General features: G+C 48.9%; 1 protein-coding gene across 2 annotated transcripts; it reads right to left on the bottom strand.

The window, feature by feature from the left end:
• Positions 1-2,795: 2,795 nt before the first annotated feature.
• On the bottom strand, positions 2,796-9,471 carry ING1 (inhibitor of growth family member 1). Of its 2 annotated transcripts, none has more exons than XM_059815703.1 (2): positions 9,128-9,471; positions 2,796-4,217 (listed from the first exon to the last, which is right to left on the bottom strand). In XM_059815703.1, the coding sequence occupies exons 1-2, from the start codon at positions 9,267-9,269 to the stop codon at positions 3,514-3,516; spliced, it is 846 nt and encodes a 281-aa protein (XP_059671686.1). In that variant the 5' UTR covers positions 9,270-9,471; the 3' UTR covers positions 2,796-3,513. The 2 variants fall into 2 exon arrangements, with proteins under 2 accessions (XP_059671686.1, XP_059671693.1); XM_059815710.1 differs by lacking the exon at positions 9,128-9,471 and adding an exon at positions 4,360-4,427.
• Positions 9,472-9,690: the final 219 nt, after the last annotated feature.

The raw sequence follows: 9,690 nt of genomic DNA, 5'->3' as shown, positions 1-9,690 counted from the left end.
GTCTGAGGATGGGGACAACTTAGGTGTAAGGTTTGCTGCCAGCTCCCTTGACTTGAGTGTTGACACGGCGCTTTTCAGTAGTCGGAAGGACTTTATCATCAGCTCAAGGGCTCAGCAGCACAGAATGGACTTACCTGTGACTCTCATCACAGATCAGCAGTGGTCACAGCTGCCTGAATGTTTGCAATGAGAAGTTTAAGAAGTTTGCGATTCCCGCTGCTGTGACTTCTTCCTCATCAAACACCTGCTGATTTTTATATAATGTTGCCGTACCTGATAGCTGCTCACTAGCCTGAGGGAAATGAGTCAGAAGCCTTAGCTCCGTACCTAGAAAAGCCTCCCTCTCACTCAAGCCTTTTGTTGGCAGTCTCAGAGGGAAAGGGTCACTGGGAGATTCAGCTGTTTTCTCAAACCTGCGGATGATCTCCCCAAATGACAGCACTGTCACCCTGCTGGGCAGTATAAGGAAGCTTGCAAATTAGCTGATCTATCACGCAGAAATAACAAAAATTGGCTCAAAGGATGGCAGTTTCTCGTGACCATTAAATGCACTCTGAATAACTAAGAAAGGAGGATTTGTAAAGACATTTTGTAAAGGCAGCATTTCAGACAAGATACTGAAGCCAGAACAAAGTTTGCACAGTACACCGTACTTGGCAGTGTGTCAGCGTAACATGAGATGACTTCGCTGCCATCAACAAAGAGCTTAGCGCCACAGCAGAGTCCCTCGCTTCTAACTAAAGTAATTAATTGTGCCCATTGACTGAAACTAGACCTGTCAAACGGTACCACGCGGCCCAGTCAACCCTTGGGGTCAAGCAGCAGAACAATGTTGCACCCTGTAACAGGATGAGTTGGGAAGATAACACAAGTCTTGGAAAGATGTGGCAAGGGATGTAACTCCAAGCCCCCTCCTCACAGATCAGCAGCTGTCTTTTGCAGAAAACTGAAATGCGGGAGATCACAGACAGCCTTCAGTAGCTGGAAATATATTCATTTAAGGGCAGTATAAATATTGCTCTGCCAATCCATCTTTAGCTGAACTTTCTCACCATACTCCTTTGCACCTTTGCCTTTTCTTCTGGCTTTTGACATTCAAAATGCCCCGCAGAACCAACGCAGACATTTCATGAAAAAGGCTCGGTTTGAAACTGTGTCTGCATTAGTTCCTATATATAAAGTTTCACTGGGGTTTTACGAGTACAACCCTGCTAAGTACAGACGTTCTCAGCATAGGCTGGTGGGAGGACAACAGAAGAGCTGAGGCAGAAAAGACCAGAAAGGAGGGGATTAGCCACAACAACAGCAAGCGGAGGGAGGGAGGAGCAGGAGAGACCGGTAAGCACGTAGGGAGAATGGAAAATGAGAAGGCTTTAGAGAGAAGAGGAAAAGAGAAGGGTAAGAGAGCAGAGAAGTTACACACCAACCCTAAACCACCTCAGGAGCAGGAGAAGTGAATCGGAGTGGTCATTTGCCCAGGGCAAAGGTGGCTGGGTGTAACACGCTAGTCTGTAGCGACTGGAAACACAAATGCACACGCACACACACTTAGTGTACCTATTTAGAAGTAAAACAAGGCTTCTACTTGTCACTGTGAGTATGTCTGTCTGGCAGGGAATATCCATGCAACGTGATGTGGGGCATCTTGGGGCTTTTCAGTACATCTTTAGAAAACACTTAGCCCCTTCAACTATCTCGTGTTCAACTGGATCCAAAACCTTGTCTCCCCTACTTCCAACAGAACGACCTGCTGGAATACATCGGGAAAAAGCAGCATCACTTCAGCGGTATGGTTTCACAGTCCAGGAAGCAAATCAACACAATTATAAATTTTAAGAGAATGCTGTGTTCCAAAAAAAAAAAAACCCCAACCCCAGCCTCCTGCATTTTTACAAGACTCCTGTCTGACCCACCCTATTTCACAACCTTCACTTCCACTTCACTTCCACAGCCTTCCTGCTGCTGGCCCCATCCCCTCCTCACTTGCAGTGAAGGCCCCCAGGGGGACGAGGAGGAGTTGAAATCAGCTCAGCCAGAACGTCGGCCCCTCCAGCCACGCAGGTGAAGGAAACAGTCTGATCAAGCTTCACTATAAAGCTAAGCGACAGAGGATCTGTATACCTAATCTAACGTGTAGCACCTTGGTCGTAGCTAATATATTTTTGTATGAGGTGACCATGAAGAATAAAAGTGCCTACCCCGGAACGGCTGCAATGCTACTCTGAAAATGCTGTAACGCAAAAGATATTTCTGCTGATAACATGGCATAATTTACACCTGTAGGGTAATAGCATGAAAACAACTGAACAAGACCAGCTCTATGCTATTGATTTTCAGATAAATGTCCTGGTCTGTGAGTGACTGCAAGCACAAAAAGAGTAGAGTTGGATGGAAAGTTAAATGCTATTTTGGCTCTCCTGCGACCTTGCTGGTCATAAGTTCTATGAAGATTCATTATTAGAACTGTAATTTGGTTACCACTACAACAGTTTCAGGCTTCCTAGCAGCAGCTTGCTGGAGCTGCTGGGGTTAAAGACAATTTTTTTTAAGCTATATGAATGATCATTAAAGATGATTGCTAAAGAAGCAAACTATCAAAGTTGTTTCATTTATTTCTTAATATCACAGCTGTACAATTTTCATACATACAGCAGGAAATGCACATTGGTTACACAATGGCATTTGGCTGCATTTCCAGGTATAATACAGTAAGTGCAACTCCACTTAAAAATGTACATTTATACAACTTAAACAAATTAAGGATTGCTACACTACTATCTGTGACAGTATAAAGCTTCATTTATGTTAACTCTCATTACTAAACCACTTCCTGGTTAAATATAAAACATACTCAATCATTTTAAAATGGCCCTTGTGGTACTTGGCCAGCATATAAAATATTTGTTGTGTAAAATTTAACCATTAACTTTTTTTTTAAAAAATAATCCTCTAAGCCTATTTAAACATTTGCTATTGAACTGTTATACTGACACTTTGTAGCAGGAACCAAATTTTACCCTCCTTTTGTTTGCTCTTGCACTGCTTATCATCGAAAGAAGTTACATTTGTAATGTATTGCAGCTTTATTCAGATACAACCAGATGGCTGAACTATTTAACAATTTTGCTCAAAAGGTGAATAACATTCTTCAATAAAGAAAACAAAATTACATTTCAGAGATATTTGTCATCAAAATTTTAATGGGTAGAGTGCTACCAGCACTGGGGAAAAAAAAAAGTATTAACTTATCTTTGAAGAGCCACTCGAATATTCAGTTTAAACTCTTATAACTTTACTTTTGGAATACATTGGTCCACAGACCACAGTCTTGTTACAGTTTACCAAATGAAAAACAAAATTGCTTATTGCCGTCCCTATAACAGGAATGGTTCAGTTTTAAACCTCCTTTAAAAATATACATTTTACAATCCTTTCACCTCAACAAAGGTGACACTGACAATAAATACACTGGTTTGGTGGTTTTATTTTTCTTCACTACGAAAAGTCTACAAACTACCTGTTGTAGGCCCTTTCTTTTTTAGACTTCTCCAATGCTTTGTCCATAGTTTTCTCATTTTCTCCTCTACATTTGGGGCAGTACCATTTGCCCTTTGGTTTATGATTGAGTCCCACGCAGGAAAAGTGAAACCACTCAATGGGGCACTCATCATTATCGCATCCTATCATTTCTCCATAGGAGACTTGGTTGCACAAGCAGTATGTTGGCTCGTTAGGGTCAATAGGAAGGTCTGGAGGGGAAGCTTCCCTCTCTGCTTTAGCCTTGGATCGTTTCTTCTTCTTGGACGTTTTTGCTTTCTTCTCCTTTGGAGTTCCTGAGGTGATGTCATCATGATCATGATTATTCGAAGCATTTTCTCGATTCTCATTATTTCGTTGCCGCCTCGATCTCTTATTGTTGGGCTTCTCAGCCTGCGCGATTGTCTCATTCTTTGACTTATCTTGGCTGGCTTTCCCGCTGTTTCCAGTGGTATCATTAGTCTCTTGACAAGTCTCAAACAGTTCCACGTGGCTGTCTACTTGTCTGGTTCTGTTCTCAACCAACTCCACCATCTGACTGACAATTTGGATCTTCTCGTCCCCCAGTTCCTGACTCCGAATCAAGGCTCTCTGTATGCAGTGCAACATTCTTCTCTTCTGCACGGCATCTGTCTCTCGTTTAAATTTTTCATAGTAATCATCCAGGTCCTTCAGAATCTCTGCAAGGAAGAAATAAAAACTATAAATATTTTCGACAAGGAGAATGGTGAAACAAAGCTTTCCCATATCGTTCCTTCCACCCAGCAACACCTTTTTGTAATGCACAAAGATGATCAAAGACAGATTCCCTGAGGCTGGTACCTGACAAGGGGCTCATGACTCCAGTGGATTGCTTTTGCTCTCGTCGGTCCCGCAGGAATAGAATGCAAATGCCGATTTAGAAAAAAAAAGGGACTAGATATAATTTTATGCATGTTGACAATTCTTCCCTTTAAACTTATCAGTAATTAAAAAGAACTAACTAACAAACTAAACAAACACACACACACACCATCAAAAGTTCCAACATTAATTGTAAAATTAGAGGGGAAATTAATAGATTGTTTTTCTGGACATTTTCTGTATAACAACATTAATATTTTTAGTGAATGACAGTGGGAGAAAGAGAGTGGGAGAGAAAGAAACACAAACCAGTGTAGAAATCAGATGCTGGGTTACTTGATAATCACTATCATACTTAACAGCTGATGCAGAAGAACTCCAAATACATGGGGCTGGACCCTAAGCTATGGCAAGTTTCATCCAATACTGCTGACTTACTTTTGCTGAAAATGTGAGGCCACTTAAATCCCCAGGACTACAGAATTAGGATTACAATATCCAAGAGGTCTAGATTATTTCCTCCCTACACTTTTTGTATAATACTTGTTGCTTACTTTTTAAAACACAGAAATATGATTTTCATTAAATATTTACTGTGGAGAAGGAGCTGAAAAAGTTAGAAGATGACATTAAAGAAGATACGCCACAATTGGAGCAGCTACAGCTTCCGATTTAAAATGCTAACACTGAAAATATGTTAGATCTTGAATTGCACCTCAAGGATTGTTCCCAACAGTGTATAAGAAAGAACACCGCACAAAAGTGTTTAAAGTTTCAAAAATGTTTCTTGAAACCTATTTTTAAACAGATGTTTTTGAGTTTCACTACGATACTCAAATCAACTGAAACATACAGGACACTCAGCATTTCCATATTAAGTCCTCAAAAACATGCAGAATGTTTTTCCCGCATCTCCTTTCTTCTCTGATTTTCCCGTTTCTCACAGGTTAGAACATTCTGCCTTAGAGAAACAAAATATACCGAGATATAAAATCTAACCTCAATTCACCTAACAGAAACCAGGATCTTTTATATGTGCCAATGGCATTACCAAAACTTTTTTTTCCTTTTTTTTCTTTTTTTTTTAGTAGGAGAATGTGATACTTATGCAACTAATAGTTTTCCTGTGATTTAGGTTTTGTCTTGCCTGGGTAGATTTTTTGAACAAACACATTCCAAATTCCTTGTGAAGACATGGAAAGTTTATGCAAGTTTTACTTTAGTTTTTAGAGCTGCAGCCTACGTTTCTCACATTGGCTAAGCACAACCTGTCAGCAGGTAATGCAATATCCGACCAAAATTAGTATTTCAATATGTTATTAACTATCTTAACCAAATGCTTTTTTCCTAACTAAAAAACCCAAAATCCAAAAGAACCACACACCAAAAAAACCCCAAAAAACCTACACCAAAAACCCCTCCAAAACACCCACCCAAAACCCCCCACCCCTACCTCCATCACCAAAAAACCCCAAATGTATAGAAGATTAAGTATTCAGGAAGACTAAAAATCCACCGTTAATTATTTTCAATGGCTGAAGTACAGAAGTCTCATGTTCTAAGTTTGGCACTTGACTGATGCCGTCAGTTTAACCCACCTCAATCTGGTAGGTAGGCATCTTTCCTGAAGGATACTCTCTCGATACCACAAAATAATTAGTGACTTAATGACTTAAGTTAGGCATTATGAAAACTTCAATTCTAGTAATGCATATACACATCACACTACAGCACTACACCACCTCCTGAAACTGCTGTATTACGCAGGAGGAATAGTTGGCTGCAATGATCTTGAATTCTGCAAAGCCCTGCCGAGCGCGTCCTTGGGCACTGACGCGTTTAGTATGTAAGTCACCATGCAAAACGTGCCTTTTCGGAACGCGCGTGAACAAAAAGGGCTGCTTAGCATCAGTGTCGGAAACATATTATTCAAGTGGAGCACCAGCTAGAAGAAACAGCTTGACAGCTGTCTACTACAGCTTGGAGGAGGATCGCACCACCGTTCCTCATACTAGCATGCTCAGCTGAAGTTGCTTGCCCGAAAGAGGCTGCGTTTATAGCAATTCCAGACAACTGCTTTCCTCTGCCGTGCTGTAACAGAAAGACCAGAAAGCAGAGTTTTGCGCGATTTGCGTGTTACGCAATTGTCCACACACCCCCAACATCACAAACGCCATTCAAGCGACAAAAAGAAAAAAAAAAAAGGTGCCGTATGCTGCGAAAGCTTTATTCCCAGAACAGTTCCGCAGCCCTCGCGGGGGCTGAGCCACCGCCGTAACGGCTGCGTGCCCAGGCACCCCGGGAGCCCCCTCCCACACCGCCGCCCGGGGCGGCCAGCACAGGGCAGCCGAGGCTCCCGAGGGGGCGGTGGAGGCGGGAGGCAGCTCCCCGGGCAGGAGGAGCACAAACCACGCCGGGATGTCCGCGCTCCGCCGCCGTCTCCCGGCCGGCTGGGCGCTACCGGCGGAGGTCTCGCTCGGGCAAAGGCGTGCGGGACACGGGCGCAGGCAGCTCGCCCGCCCTGGGGAGGGCCCGGCCCCCTCCCCGCCCCTCTGCGGCACCACCCGCCGCCTCCGGGGCCGCCCCTGAGTCCCCGCCCCTGCCGCGGCGCTGGGCGCGCCCCGCCCCGGCGGCTCCGCCCCGCGCCGGGCCCGGCAGCCCGCGTGCTCCGCGGCCCGGGGAAGGGAGGACGCCAGGCGCCGCCATTACGGCGCGGCGGGCCCCAACGGTCCTAACGTAAGGCAGCTCCCGCGCACCGCCGGCCGATCGGGAAGCGGCCTCATCCCGCCGGGCCAGGGTGGCCACCTTCTCCTAGCAACCAGCGCGGCGGCAACGCCCCGGAAGTGACGGAGCAGCTATTGTTCTCCGGCAGGAAACCGGCGGCGGTCCCCCCGGTTCGCAGCGTTAACAGGGGAGCCAGAGGAAGCGGGGGGAGGAGGCGGCGGAGACCGGGCGGAGAGGGGCGGCAGCCCGCCCACCCTCGCGCCTATCAGAGCAGCCGACGGGGAGAGCCCGCCCCTGCTGGCCCGGTGTTCCCAATCGGGACCAGAAAGAACCAGAAGAGTGAAAACTCTTAATTAAGCAAAAGCAGCCAATCGCAGCGCGCAGAGCGCGCTTGCGCCCGCCCCTCCAGCACCTGCGCGCCATTCACGGGCAAGAGGAGGCGGGAAGAGCGGCGTCACCGTCCCGAGAACACGTCAGTCACACTCCAAACGCCCAAGGTTGGCCTGCCTGCTGCTGCTACTCCAGCCAATCAGAACTCACAGGCCGGGGCAGGCCGAGATATTCAAATCAACCCCACAGAAAAGTTGCTTCTCGAAACGTCACGAGGGGGCGGGGCACAAGGCGGAATAGCCCGGCCCGAGGACCAATCGGCGGGAGGAGGTGGGGCGCGGCCGGCCCGTGGGGAGGCTTCTCCCCTATCAGCGCCGCCGGGGGCGGGGCGAGCCGCGATATGCTAACGAGGGGCGTTGATAAAAGCTGCAACGACGCCGAGTCCCCAGCAAAGCGCGGAGGCGCCCGCTGCCCGTTGCGGCGCGTGGCTGCAGCGCGCCAGAAGCGCGCTGCCCGCCCTGCCCTCGCCTCTCCTCCCTTCCCGTCCCCGCCAGCCCACGGCCGCCCGGGGAAGTTTTCCCCGGCCCCTTCCCCCGGGAGCTGCTGGGCTCCCCGCCGGGCTGCCCGACGAGCGGCTGGGGGCACGGCAGGGCTCGCTGCCCACCGCCCCTAAGGCCACATGCACGGGGGCGCGGGGCGGCGCGCACGCCGAGGGAGAGGGGGTGCTCCCCGCCCGACACCCCGGCTGTCACCGCTGCCGGCGGCACCGAATAAAGCCCTCCCCTCCCCCCTTCCCGAGCGGACACCAGCAAGCAACTGACAAAGCTGCCCCGAGCCCCGCACAAACTGGCCTCCCCTTCCCTTCCCTTCCCTTCCCCTTCCCTCCGCCCGTGGGGCACGGGGACAGCGTGCCCCGAGTGCCGGCAGCACCGGGAGGGGAGAGGGAGGGAGGATGGGGGCACTTCAGCCTCCAGCACATCCGTAAACCCGACCGTATCAGCCCCCCACGCACACCCCACACCGCACACGCCAGCCCCGTCCCCCCCGCCCCACGGAGCGGGGCTGTTTTACGGGGTGAAAGCGACACCCGCCGAGGAGGGAGCGAAGAAAGCACACCCTGCCCCCCACTCTCGCCTAACCCCCCTCTCCTCCCTCCTTCCCTCCCTCCCTCCCCCCCTCCCTCTCTCCCTCCCTCACTAGCTGCCTCTCTCCCCTACTACAGCCATAATGAATACTGTACATTCCTAAATGTTGTGCTGTAATCTCTCCCTCTCTGTCCACCCAGCACTTTCTTCTGTACCCCCAAACCCTTCCACCTCAGCCCCACGGCCGGGGACGGCCCCCCTTTGTGCACCGCACACCCCACTTCCCTGCCCCCGCCTTCTTGGCCAGCAATTTACACAGAAAAGCAGAGTCCTTGCTTAATAAGAGAAGCTGGAGACCTTTTGTTCCGCCCCATGACAAGAGCTAACGCTGCAGATCAGCCCCTCTCTCTCCTCGGATCTCTCCTCCTGGCTTTCTCCCTCCTCTCACCTCCCAAAAATAAAACTACCATCCCTGTGGGGTGCAGAGGGGCAAACGGAGCCGAGGCTCAGCTCTGAAGAAAAGAAAGGGAAAGACACCCTCTCCCCCCCCCGAGCCCCATACCACACACACAGCCGCACACACACACAGAGATACAGAAAGCACTTACCTTGATATTTGGCGTCAATTTCCCTCATCAAGGAGACATTTCTCTGCAGATCGAAGGGCATAGACTCGATGGAGTCCAGATAATCCTCCACATAGTTCACTAGGTGAAGCTGGTCTCCGTTTGCAGGACTCAACATTTTCATCCGGCAAAGAAAAAAAAAATATCCTTCCCCACACCTCTCTCTCCCTGTCTGTGTGAGAGCAAGTGCTGCTCCCTCCAAAGACGGTAACCCCGATGAACGGCTCGCTCCCTGCCCACCTCTCGGTAGCTCCCCCAAAAAACCGGGAGAAGCTACATCTGACTCCTCTTGTGTGAAACAGAGGGAGAGAGAGACACACACACACCCTCCGCTAGTCCCCTACAGCCAGCAGCAGCTGATTGAATGGCTGTCGTTGTGGGTAATTCACGAAGGAGGTGGTAGGAACAATCAGAGGGATTTGTGTGTGTGTCTGTGAAGGGGGGGGGGAAGGAGGAGGAGAAAGGAGGGGGGCTTAAACCAGCTCCTCCGAAACAATCTGGAAACAAAATGTGCTCTGCAAAGTGTCTGTCAGAAGCAGCGGCAG

This window comes from Gavia stellata, chromosome 1 (assembly GCF_030936135.1).
Source record: "Gavia stellata isolate bGavSte3 chromosome 1, bGavSte3.hap2, whole genome shotgun sequence".
NCBI classification, from domain to species: Eukaryota; Metazoa; Chordata; class Aves; order Gaviiformes; family Gaviidae; genus Gavia; species Gavia stellata.
The sequence above is the reverse complement of the archived record's forward strand: the minus strand, read 5'-3'. Positions and strand labels throughout refer to the sequence as shown.

Excerpts from the sequence above, each read along its gene's own strand:
- ING1 (XM_059815703.1), bottom strand. The coding sequence starts at position 9,269 with ATGAAAATGTTGAGTCCTGCAAACGGAGACCAGCTTCACCTAGTGAAC. Across the intron at positions 4,218-9,127 it reads AATTGACGCCAAATATCAAG|AGATTCTGAAGGACCTGGAT; the intron begins GTAAGTGCTTTC and ends TCTTCCTTGCAG.